We start from the raw sequence: 12,892 nt of genomic DNA on the forward strand, positions 1-12,892 counted from the left end.
CCGACCCAGTGCAAGCAGCCCACTGATAGAAAAGGCGGGAAAAAGATAGTGGGGTAGCGAGGGGAGAGGGTGGAAGGACATTGGAAGGAATCCCCAAGAAAACCCCTCAAACCCCCTACAGAAAAGGGAAAGGTCTTCCCAAAGAGACAGGGGGAGCAACAATTCCAAGGAAGGATAGTAAACATAATCGAAATATCTAAGTACAATACACATAAACTACATAATCAGGAAGAAGGAACTATATATCACAAATATATGACTAAACACAAAAAATATATAACATAAATATATAGAAGAAGAAAACACATGAAGCCAAATATTAACTAAGAACAGCATAACAACTAAGTAAATATATTAAGATACAAAAAATAAATCCCAATAAATCAAGATAAAACCCAAAGCCACCAACTATAAGCAGGAGGCAGTGGTACTCTGACCTGTACTGATGCGGAGCAGCAAAGAAAGAGGAAATGAAGCATGGGGAGGGGAGTTTTATAGTACCTAACTTTTTCTGATTGGTTGTTTTCTGTGCTGCTGTGGAGTTCTAGTAAAGAGAGACTTAAGCAAATACGAAGCCTCCTGTCATGTTATAAAATTGAATCAACGAATCTCTATGAGGAAAGTCCAGTGTCTGCATGCAGAGGGAGGAGACACTGAATGTTTGGATGCATTTTAGGCAGCCATGACCCAGGAAGGATCTCTAACAGCCATCTGAGGAGTGGCCAGTGAAGTTATCACTAGGCTATAATGTAAACACTGCATTTTCTCTGAAAAGACAGTGTTTACTGCAAAAAGCTGCAGGGAATGATTCTATTTACCAGAACAAATACAATAAGCTGTAGTTGTTCTGGTGGCTATAGTGTCTCTCCCTTTAAGATAAAACAGCAATAAAATACTGTGTATGAAAAAACAAACGCTTAACCAGGCTAGCACTTCAGGTTATGTGAGATTTTGAGCAAGGCACAACGTTGATTTTCATATTAAATAGTCGATCAGCTGTTCCTTCTTAATAGTATATTCTATTAAGCATTTACAACAGATAGCCATACAAATTGTGTCCTAGTAACACTTAACTAGTGCTATTTGAGGAGTATGCTATGTCTCCAGTCTCCCACAGCCGATACCCCGGGTTGCAGGGTTTCCAGTGCACCGTAAGATTTGAGACAGCGATCCAGCTGCCACAAGGAGGAGTCTCCTGCATCCATCCCGCCTTCTTCTCAGAGCTTCCTCCATCCTGTCTCCCCGAGGAGGAGCAGTAACACTCCCCGCCTTCCACCGTGCTGCTGGAAGCTGAACGTAGCGCTGAGACCCCTCTGCACCGCCTCTCTATATCGCCAACCGCCCCCACTGTCACCGTGAAACCGTCGGAAAGCCTCGCCGCGTCCGATAACAATCCGGCGCCTGAGGTAAGAAACGCTTTGTTTGAACTGTAACGGACACGGGTCCGGCGGGAAAGTTCGAATTCCTAACGGTCGGCGCTCGCGCACGCGAAATAGAGTCAGGCTCGCTGACGCGGCTTTGCTTTGATTGGCCTAAGGTGACGCGGTGACCATGGTTACGATGTGTGCCTGTAGAGGGAGGGGGCGGGGTTAGGGACTATAAATAGGGGTCCTGGCAGTGTTTTCCAATCACAGAAGTGGACCTGGATCTAGTCCATGATGATTGACAGCTGTGTGAGCTGCATGCAGGCTTCCCAAACTGCCTATATGTTTCCTGGGTGTCTAATTTGATGGTATACTCTGCCCTGCGCTATGCATTTCACTGGTTGTAGATTCCAGTGTCTAATTTGATGGTATACTCTGCCCTGCGCTATGCATTTCACTGGTTGTAGATTCCAGTGTCTAATTTGATGGTATACTCTGCCCTGTGCTATGCATTTCACTGGTTGTAGATTCCAGTGTCTAATTTGATGGTATACTCTGCCCTGCGCTATGCATTTCACTGGTTGTAGATTCCTCATGGATTGATTGACTCCTTGGCTTTTTACCTGCAGCATTTACATTTTGATTTATTGCAGGTAAAACTATTAAAGCAGCATTGTCTGCACTGGGGAATTTGCAAAGACACCTGACGGTGACATTGCTGCTGGTGGTGGCAGGCAAAGGTGAGTTCTACTTACCTGACCCTCTCGGCAGCCTCCATCTTCTTTCGGCAAGTCCTCTTCATCTGGTGCTTCAATACCAGGAGCCGACATCCCGGCAGTATTCTCGCGCAGGAGTACAGCATAGAGGTCTACCAAGGGGGCCACGGGATCCTCCATAGATAAAGCCAATTCCCTGCACTGTTGACAACCATGGGGATTGACCCTTCGTCACAGCGATAGCTCTGCGAAGTGTCAGACGTAGGAAATATTCAGAGACAAAGTAGTCTCTTGGTTGGAATTTTGGTGAAATTTCCACACCGTCAATATGAGTATTGCATAAAGATTTTATCGTCATGAAATGCTTTTTTTGCGTGTGGGGGAGGTGGATAGCACTTTAACGGCTATCCGTCAGCATGTGTTTGTGATATCTGTGCACGAAAACATGATGGATTTGGCAGCCATACATGAGAAAAAAATAAATTTGAATTTGTCAAGATAGGGAACTGTCACCATTTTCATTATGTTTGGAAAAAAAAAAAAGACTGCGTTCCTATGTAGTTAAAACGTATTATAAGACAAAGTAGGACCTACTGTCTTTTTGTAAAATCCTGATTTGACAATTTTTTGTCTTTAAACCCCTTTATACATTTTAAACGTGTAAAACTTATCGTTTACTTACCGTTATTTCAGTATTGTCAACAGTCGCCTGGTGACGGCTCTTTCCATTCTTCTTCACGGCATCATATCTGCACACATAAACAAATAAGGGGGAGATAATAGGTCCCTACTGTTAAAATTCTCAAAGAGAAAAGGCCCAAATCCATTGACATCAGCTTGGCGGACTGACATAGGGTATGACAGCTGGGACGTACGATTTCCGACTCTCAGAGCAAAACTTTCAAGCCCATAAACAAGAGAACAATGTAAGACAGAACAAAATATGTTTATGGCACTACAACAACTTCAATAAGATGAGGTTATTACATTTAAATTTAATTAAAATTACACTTCAAACGAAGGCCAGATTGGAAGAATGTCTCTGTCAGCTGTTTTTTGTTTTTTTTTCATTGGGCTATGTTATCCTCAAATGTGAAATTCACTTTGCAGTCACAACAATTCAAGTTTTAGTGAATAGCTTTGTAACATAAACCCAGAAATAAAACTGGCACTGACACTGGATTAAAACTGACACTGTTGTAAAGCAATTTATAGGCAGGATTTTATTAATTTATTTTCTCTCTATAAACAGTGGATCAAGACTGTCTGGGAAAAATTCTCGACATTTTCCTAATGCTTGTACAAACGGTGTATTTAAAGAAGAAATTGGAAATCCTGATGTATTTCCTGTTTTATTTTTGTATGAAACAGGATAAATACCAATCCCATCTCAGCTTCTCTTAAAGGGACACTATGGGCACTAGTACTACTTTGAAAGCATTTGAGGTTTTGACCTCGTTAATGTGCTGTATTTTTTACCAAAAATGGAGCAGACTGCAAAACATTTATTTTTTTTGTGCAAAACTATAAAGATTTGAGCATACAAAAATATAGCATATTAATGAGGCCAAAATAAAGCAAATATATTAAAGGGACACTATAGTCACCAGAACAACTACAGTTTAATGTAGTTGTTCTGGTGAGTATAATGGCTCCCTTCAGGCATTTTCATGTAAACACTGCCTTTTCAGAGAAAAGGCAGTGTTTACATTGCCCCTAGGGCCACCTCCATGTGGCTACTCCTCAAATGGCCACTGGAGGAGCTTCCTGGCTCAGGGCTGCACAGCAAGCAACCCTGCCGTTTAGCGTCCCCACGCTCTGCATGGAGAAGCTGAATATTCCTCATATAGATGCATTGATTCAATGCATCTCTAAGAGGAGGTGCTGATTGGCCAAAATGGTGTTTGGCCCAGCCCCCTTGCCAATTTTAGCCAATCCAATGCTTTCCCCATGGGAAACCATTGGATTGGCTAAAAATCTGCAATTTTGATGTCAGCAAGGTGGCGGGGCCAGCGCAGGCAGACCCGTGGAGAGCTGAAAATAAGGTGAGTTTTAACCCATTCTAAGGGAGGGGGCAAGCCACCTAAATGGTGGGTTTTCACTATAGGGTCAGGAATACATGTTTGTGTTACTGATCCTATAGTGATCCTTTAACGTTGTAATGGTGCGTGGAGTGTCCCTTTAACAATTTCTTGTATGAAGTCACCACCTTGCTTGCGAGGATGTTTTTGTTACCTGTCCTGCACCCCTGAAACTGCTGTTTTGCCCGCTTTTTTCCCTCTTCTCCCTTCCTTTCTCGGGGGTGTTTTGCCTGTTCTTTATAAATTGATTTGTTTTTAAAAAATTTATATATTCAAGATCATGTCTATTGTTTGTTGGTTTTGTTTGTTTATTGCTCTTGCCCTTTATTTGTCCACCAGCTCAGCTAGCCATCTCTGAATTGCTTCTCTGGTGTGTTAGCCTGTTTTCACACGCCCAGCACCATGTTACGTGAGCAGATGAATGAGTATTTGGAAGTGAGTCGGGAGATAGTCAAGGTGATGGTGTCGGACACTGCAGCCGGAGCACTGAAGAAAAGTCTAGACAGGCAGGAGGCGATGATCGATAGTCTCCTTGACACTGAAACGAAGGCTTCACAGCTCATTAGAGGTAACTACACTAATTATTGATAAGCATTGGTTTGATATCTGTGTGTGTGTGTGTATATGTATATATATTATTTTTTTACTTTTCAGTAAAGTAAGAAAATAACTAGTGGACTCATTTTCAAACTAGGCTTAAACTGGATCTTTTGCCTTTGATTTATTTTTCAATGAGGTTTACAGGTTTGGGAATGTTTTGTATGATTTTACATTTAAAGGAACAATATAGGTCACTAGCACAAACTATGGTATTGTGAAACCAAAACAGAATTTTCAGCTTTCATACTGCTAGGAAGCTTGCCAGTGAGAGGCCGCGAGCTGTAATACAACTCATTGAGAATGGGGATGCATGCGCGTGTTATCCCAGCGCGGCTGCCACTTCCACTAGCTCTGTGAGGTTAACAGAAGGGGAAGAACACCTCTCTGGTTGTCTCAGTGACCGCCAGGGACGTGTTTCTGCCCCCGTTATAAAATTGCTGACTTTCTATTGAAATTGCCTATTTTATGTGTCTAGAGGCTGTCATATTTGTGACAATTTACAGCAAGATGAAGTGTTTGTGTCTTGAGTGTTCCTTTAAAGGGAAACTTGCTTCCCAGGTTTTTTAATATTATGTATACTTGTTTCTATATATACTGATAAATAAAACTTATGGGCATGACATAAGGAAACAATAAAAAGATGAGCTAGCTAACCAAACATAAAACCAATGTTTAGGAGAGGCAGCAAACCAGAAAGAAAAGGGATCCCTCCTAAACCCTTTAAAGGGACACTGTAGGCACCCAGACCACTTCTGGCCATTGGAGTGGTCTGGGTGCCAACTCCCACTACCCTTAACCCTGCAAGTGTAATTATTGCAGTTTTTTTATAAACTGCAATAATTACCTTGCAGGGTTAAGTCCTCCTCTAGTGGCTGTCTATTAGACAGCCACTAGAGGGAACTTCCTGCTCTATAGCACAGGTTTTCTGTGCTAGAGCGTCGCTGGACGTCCTCACGCTGTGTGAGGACCTCCAGCGTCGCTCAATTCCCCATAGGAAAACATTGAAAATCGTTTTCAATGCTTTCCTATGGGGTGCGCTAATGCGCGGGATCAGTCTCGCCCACCGGCAGACGTAGGCAGAAGGTGGAGCAGCCGGGGAGGAGCAGGCAGCGACGTGGGACATGTCGCTGCCTCAGGTAAGTCACTGAAGGGGTTTTCACCCCTTCAGCAACTGGGGATTGGGGGGTGGGAGGGAGAGGAATACTATGGGGAGACCTAATGCGCATGCGCGGAACTGCCGCGCATGCGCATTAGGTCTCCTCGGCCGGTGGGCGGGATCAGTCTCTCGCCCGCCGGCCGACGGAGCCAGAAGGAGGAGCGGCGCGGAGGAGGAGACAGCGGCGAGGGACATCGCCGCTGCCACAGGTAAGTGACTGAAGGGGTTTTCACCCCTTCAGTAACTGGGGATTGGTGGGTGGGAGGGAGAGGGTACCTCCAGTGACAGGAAAACGGATCGTTTTCCTGGCACTGGAGTTTCCCTTTAAAGAAATCCGTATGGATATGTAAAATAAATTGACATGATGATAACAATAACAAAATAAAAACCTTTTCTTTCAGCTCTTATGTCTGTGGAGGAGCAGGTAGCACACACTCTTTTAGATACAGAAGAAGAGAAGCAGAAGACTTTAACCAAACTGCAGAAAATTGAGAAGGAGCTACGAGATGCCTGTGAGAAGAATGCCTCCATGGAAACAAACTATAAATATCCTTTTGAGCCCTAATAGACAGTGAAAGAGGACATAGTAAGCACAATCATAACAAGTACATCATGTCTGTGACATCACACTTTAGGATGCCCCTAAAATTCCTCATGAATAAGTGAGGGTGTATGTAGGTAATATTTATTTTTCCATAGAGAGATGGAACATATCTCGTCCAAATACAGGGTGACATAGGAAGGAGGACATGGAGTCTGTCCCTCCCAGCACATGGTAACAGACAGGAGGGAACCATGGGACATGGAGTCTGTCCCTCCCAGCACAGGGTGACACAGACAGGAGGGAGCTATGGGACATGGAGTCTGTCCCTCCCAGTACAGGGTGACACAGACAGGAGGGAGCTATGGGACATGGAGTCTGTACCTCCCAGCACAGGGTGGAGTTATGGGACATGGAGTGTGTCCCTCCCAGCACAGGGCGACACAGACAGGAGGGAGCTATGGGACATGGAGTCTGTCCCTCCTAGCACAGTGTGACACAGACAGGAAGGAGCTATGGGACATGGAGTCTGTTCCTCCCAGCACTGGGTGACACAGACAGGAGGAAGCTATGGAACATGGAGTCTGTCCCTCCCAGCACAGGGTGACACAGACAGGAGGGAGCTATGGGACATGGAGTCTGTCCCTCCCAGCACAGGATGACACAGACAGAGATACATATATGATCCCTCCCTTCACAGGGTGACAGACGTAAAGGCTCTTGGGGACATGGCAGTTGTATGAGAAATTCAGAATTGATAGTCTATTAAATGTGACTTACCTTTGCTCCGCTTCCAGGTGTACATTTCAATATTTTTTTTTCCTTAAATTTTAATACATTCTTAAAAAAAGATATGGATGACCTGAAGGAAATGGAGGAAGAGATTGCATACCTGGATAAAGAATCAAATGAAGATACTACTGTAATAATACCATCTGCACTGTGCGTACCTTTTCCAGTTTTTTATTTGGAAACCTCTTTGTTAATGTTAGTCACTAAAGTGTAAATTTCAAATTTTAGGTTAAAACTTCCTAAGTGAATACATAGCAAACTTGGAGAATTTTTCCATTTTGGCCTTCAATTTGAAGTCGATTTTGAATTCACTGGTTGAATTGACTAGTGTCTAGGTTCTGCTGGTCCTTTCGATCCATTCAGTGTTAAATAAGGGTCTGTGACCGGCAGAAGTGGAGTTGTGGCTAAGGCGTAGATTACACTTTTCCTTCTAGCCATGCCAATTTATACCACTATTTGGCACTGTGATAGGTCGAAAGTGGTCAGCTGACACACTCCACTACTGCTGGGGCTGCTTCATCATTAGCCAAAGCAGCATGGAGGGGATGGGCTGCTGGAGACACTTGTTTATCGGTAAAACATTATAAACGGGATGGTACCAGGGGACTCCATACACAATAACTGCTTCAATGAGGTGTAGCAGTTGCAGTGCCTACAGTGTCCTTTTCAAAGAGTCTAACACATTGTCTATTACAAACCGTCAAGAGCGAGGTCAAGAGGAAGGGGCAATATTTTGTCCCACTCGCTAAATAGAATCCAATCATTAAATGTCTTGTCCTGTTGATAAGAATGCATTTAGTGCTATTAAGCAGCCTTACACAAACCATACAGATCTTCTTAATTGTTATTGTTCAGTCAATGTGTGGTTTAGAAATTGCATCTATATGGCATGTCAGAGCTGTGTTTAATATATCCGCTGTAATGAGCTAATGTGATTCGCAAATCTGATACATAAAGATGGTGCATTATATAGAATGGTGGTCAGCGAGTCGCCATACTAAATTATGTTTTCTATGTTTATGATTATTTATTCTTTGGTTCACTCATTGTCTGATAACAATCAACTGAGTTGTGGAGAGAGGTGCCTAGCAGACCCCAGTTAGAAGTAAAACCATTCTAAAAAGATTTGATTCCATAAATGCTTCTTTGGAGTGTTTATTTAAATGACTAGTCCATAAACATTGGAAGGCATGGCCTGAAGTTGTGGGAGGGGCTATAGACCTACAAAAGGGACTCCCCCTTTCCCTACTTACCTTTGTGGGTCAGACGAATAGCCCCACCCTCCACTCCCATTGTTCATATTTCATCTATGTAAGCCCACTTTTTACCGGCCTACAGCATACGTCGGTTTCGGCACACCTCAACCGATTATTCCTAAAGCTACATCGCTACAACCATCTTATTCTATATCATATGATAATGCCCCGAACACAAATAATGTATGTGTGAAGAATATCACATCCTAATTGCACTTTATAAAAGTAAGAAATTGGCACTTTTATATAAATCAGGAAACACCTCCCTGGATGTCAAACAGCCACGGAGGTTTTCCTCCTCTTCAGTTAGCTCCACTAAATGGCAGGCACACAATGCTAGAATGTGCCTACCTTCTCTCACAAGCTCCATTTTATCTAGACCTCCCAGGGCTTCCCCTTCACAGAGCACGAAAGCGTGTGTGTGTGTGTGTGTGTGTGTGTGTGTGTGTACTTGCAACTCAGAATCATTTTGGTAATTTCCTTGGCACAGATGCTGGGGAAAAAGGGGAGTGCTTGTAAAGGCTGGAGACAGAAGATCAATAAATGCATGCGTTTGGGGGAAGAGGGTGTTCCTTTAACCTGCCTGGGATACCATGATGTTTTAGTGATGTTTAACACTTTTTTGTGTTGTTTTTTTGCAGGTATTTGGCAAAACTGTTTCATAACGTAACAAAGATTGACTGGGATTACAACTGTGACTCCACTCTCATTAAAGGCAGTATCCTTGCCACCATTCGTGGTTATTCCCACATTCACACAGCTCATGAAATTCCTAACGTGCGCATGCTGTCACACTGTATAACATTCACATATATGAGAGCTGTTCGTGCAATGTGCCGTTATGCATGTGTCTGACAGAATGCATACTGGCACAGATGCATATGCTGTTCAGGTTGCCATGTTCCGTAAAGAATTTTCTCACATTAAAGGGTTATTCCAACCACCATGAGCACTTCAGTGATTTGAAGTGCTTGACATACTGCTCATGCAGATTTATTATTAATTGTGTGCTGGGGGCTAGTTGCACCCCAGCATATGTTCCTTGGGCAGCCTGGAACAGAGTTCTGGACTTCCCAACGTCAATTCTGTGCATGCAAGGGGATGATAGTTGTTCCCTCCCTTCCACTGTGCGCTCCCCCCTGCCTTCCTTCATAACTTGTATTTTGTTGTTTTTTTAAATTAAAGTATCCCTCCTCCCTGACCTTGCACGCATGCGCTCTTGGCCAGCAAAATGGCTTCTCTATGAGAAGCCTGTGATTGGACCATACGAGTGCGGGGATGATGTCAGGACTAGGATTAAGGTAAGTGTTTTACAGGGGGGCTATTTCAGAAAAAAACATATTTCTTATTAGAGTTGGAGTACGCCATTAAGTAGAAAACTGTTTCTCAGTATCAAGTTTCTGGCCAAGCATACTATATTCTGGGGGGTTGAATGATATGTATGTCTCCCTGTTTACACCCAAAAGGTTTTGAATGAAATCACTAGTCATTAAAGGAACACTACAGTCACCTAAATTACTTTAGCTAAATAAAGCAGTTTTAGTGTATAGATCATTCCCCTGCAATTTCACTGTCATTTAGGAGTTAAATATCTTTGTTTTTGTTTATGCAGCCCTAGCCACACCTCCCCTGGCTATGATTGACAGATCCTGCATGAAAAAAAAAAAACTGGTTTCACTTTTGATGTAGATTAATTCTACATCACTTTCAAACAGATGTAATTTACCTTAAATAATTGTATCTCAATCAGTGGTGTATTTTGGATTTGTGCTGCCCTGGGCATGACTAAATTCGGGCACCCCCAAAATCTAAATTTGACCCCCCAATTCATGTCAAGGCCACTTTTTTGACTGACAGACATGACAGACATGCACTCACTGACAGATACAGTCATAAGCACACACTGTTTAACCAACACACACTTTCACTGACACACCCACTCACTGACAGGCACACATTCTCAGATACACATAAAATGACATACACACACTCACAGGCACACCCATTCTCACTGAAAGACACACACACTTTCACTCACTTACAGACACACACTGACAGCTTCACTCACTCACAGTAAGGTGGACAGCCCCAGAACACAAGGCAAGCAAGGCATTTGCCTGAGAGCTTGGGGTGGCCCGAAAGTGCCGCCCTAGGCAAATGCCTTGTGGTAAATACATCCCTGATCTCAATCTCTAAATTGAACTTGAATCACATACAGGAGGCTCTTGCAGGGTCTAGCAAGCTATTAACATAGCAGGGGATAAGAAAATCTTCATTAAACAGAACTTGCAATAAAGAAAGCCTAAATAGGGCTCTCTTTACAGGAAGTGTTTATGGAAGGCTGTGCAAGTCACATGCAGGGAGGTGTGACGAGGGTTCATAAACAAAGGGATTTAACTCCTAAATGGCAGAGGATTGAGCAGTGAGGCTGCAGGGGCATGTTCTATACACCAAAACTGCTTCATTAAGCTAAAATTGTTCAGGTGACTATAGTGTCCCTTTAAGACTCGATTTAAATCATGATTTTTAAACATAAAGACTCTTTCTTGCTGGTTTTTAATATTTGTAACCATAATAATAACTTTTCCGGTTATTTTAGTAATAAAATAACAGTCTACAATTTTAATGATAACGTGTACCCCAATCAGTTACCTAAAAGAAGGGAGTAATCACAAAACTTAAATAATTGGACAAAAAGTGAAAACAGATGGAACGCATATAACTTGACATTTAAAAATATTAATATTAAAATTCTGTGCTCATGCCAATTATACACAAAATATTACCTAATTCTATTAGTTAGCCACCAGAGGGCATCCTTGGGAACTGATTATCGTAGAAAAGCCAATGTCCTGATCTATTGGCTGTTGTTATGATTTATAAAGTGCCATCAAATTCTGCAGTGCTGTACAATAGTTGGACTAACAGACAAGTATTTGCAGCAAGACGAGTAAGATGCATTGGAACAGAGGGTGTTGAGGGCCCTGCTCAAATGAGTTTGCATTCTAGCGGCAGTGGGGTAAAGTGACACAAAAGATATGGTTACGTTGTATTGCATGTAGATTGATAGACTAATTTACAATGAAGTGTGTATGGATGACGGTTGCAGCCTGGTTTACCAAGATGTGGGGAAGGAAAGCTATAAACAGTTTAATTGATATGCTCCTAGTTTTTAATGATTTTTGGACAGGTTGAGTTTAAGGAAGTGGGCAGCCATCCAGTTAGAAATAGCAGAGAGGCAGTCAGAGACACGAGTCGAGAGGAATGGCGAGAGATCAGGAGAGGACAGATAGATCTGCGTGTCGTCCGCATAGAAGTGATATTGGAAGCCAAAGGAGCTGATAGATTTACAGAGGCAGGCAGGAAAACAAGCAGAGCCATAATTAAAATCCAACTGCTAACATTTCTATCTTATCCAATCACACTAGGCTAATATAAACTGCTCCCCTACACACATCTTGCATAATGCTTGTCAGCGGTAACTACCACGTGTTTTGCGTAATGCTCATAGTTACATACGCTGTAAAGAAACGTGTCCATCAAGTTCAGCCTTCCTCATCAGGGTAGTTGGCATGGAATAAACAAGTTGCAAGTGCAGTAAACTATAGAAACCTCTCCATCTATTGGAGACCATGTAATACATTTTAATATGTTTGTAAGGGACATTATTTATGAGAATTTAGAGTTATTTCTGACTACATTAATTTTTCATACCATTTGATCAGCAAATTGGCACTGCACAAACAATGTCCACGTTTCCATGCTTTCCTTGACCAGAAAAAAAAATCTTCAGTCCACTACGGAGGGGAGATTGCTCAGCCAATCAGTATTGACAGCACCCAACACTCCCGAATCTTCATCTGTGATTATCTATGGAGCCTTCTGTCCACGGACTGGTGACATCACAAACCTATATATTAAATACTTTTTTTTTATTAATGCGTGAGACTCTGACAGCATAATTGCACCTTCTTAATGTTGTGCACGGCGCATACCACAGTCATTTCTGAAAAGATGCCTGTTCTCTACTTATTTTTCATGTGAGTGCAACTCAACCTACGGAAAACGCTGATTTCAAGAGCTAGTCCAAGTTGCCAGAGGCCAATAATCACCATCAATTGCCCTTGACCTCTAAGCATGTTCATCTTGGCATTTTGTTCATCCATTGAAATACATGTAATGGAATTCTCCATTTAGCTGATGTGTGGCACATAGACCTTTTAACAATTATTTTAATCTTGGTCAACATTTAGCAGAAACTGAAGAAATTATTTTATATTGAGGACCAAGTATCATTTCATTTTTATAAAACACATGCTCACACAGGAGCATGCTAGCTGACCAGAAAAACCCTGAAGTATTATCTGTACTGTACATATTTGTATC

At 42.4% G+C, this 12,892-nt stretch overlaps 1 protein-coding gene across 3 annotated transcripts; it reads left to right on the forward strand.

Annotated features, from left to right (window-relative positions):
- Positions 1-1,129: 1,129 nt before the first annotated feature.
- Positions 1,130-12,437, forward strand: SPC24 (SPC24 component of NDC80 kinetochore complex). 3 transcript variants are annotated; one of them, XM_063445932.1, is made up of 6 exons: positions 1,130-1,406; positions 4,501-4,729; positions 6,319-6,463; positions 7,296-7,400; positions 9,148-9,224; positions 12,300-12,437. In XM_063445932.1, exons 2-6 carry the CDS (start codon positions 4,564-4,566, stop codon positions 12,404-12,406), a joined length of 600 nt encoding a protein of 199 aa, XP_063302002.1. In that variant the 5' UTR covers positions 1,130-1,406; positions 4,501-4,563; the 3' UTR covers positions 12,407-12,437. The 3 variants fall into 3 exon arrangements, with proteins under 3 accessions (XP_063302002.1, XP_063302004.1, XP_063302003.1); XM_063445934.1 differs by lacking the exon at positions 1,130-1,406 and adding an exon at positions 1,653-1,673; XM_063445933.1 differs by lacking the exon at positions 1,130-1,406 and adding an exon at positions 1,681-1,732.
- Positions 12,438-12,892: the final 455 nt, after the last annotated feature.

The sequence above is a fragment of the Pelobates fuscus genome, chromosome 3, assembly GCF_036172605.1.
Source record: "Pelobates fuscus isolate aPelFus1 chromosome 3, aPelFus1.pri, whole genome shotgun sequence".
In the NCBI taxonomy this organism is placed as follows: Eukaryota; Metazoa; Chordata; class Amphibia; order Anura; family Pelobatidae; genus Pelobates; species Pelobates fuscus.

Excerpts from the sequence above, each read along its gene's own strand:
- SPC24 (XM_063445932.1), top strand. The coding sequence starts at position 4,564 with ATGTTACGTGAGCAGATGAATGAGTATTTGGAAGTGAGTCGGGAGATA. Across the intron at positions 6,464-7,295 it reads TCCATGGAAACAAACTATAA|ATTCTTAAAAAAAGATATGG; the intron begins ATATCCTTTTGA and ends AAATTTTAATAC. Across the intron at positions 9,225-12,299 it reads CTCCACTCTCATTAAAGGCA|TCCACTACGGAGGGGAGATT; the intron begins GTATCCTTGCCA and ends AAAAATCTTCAG.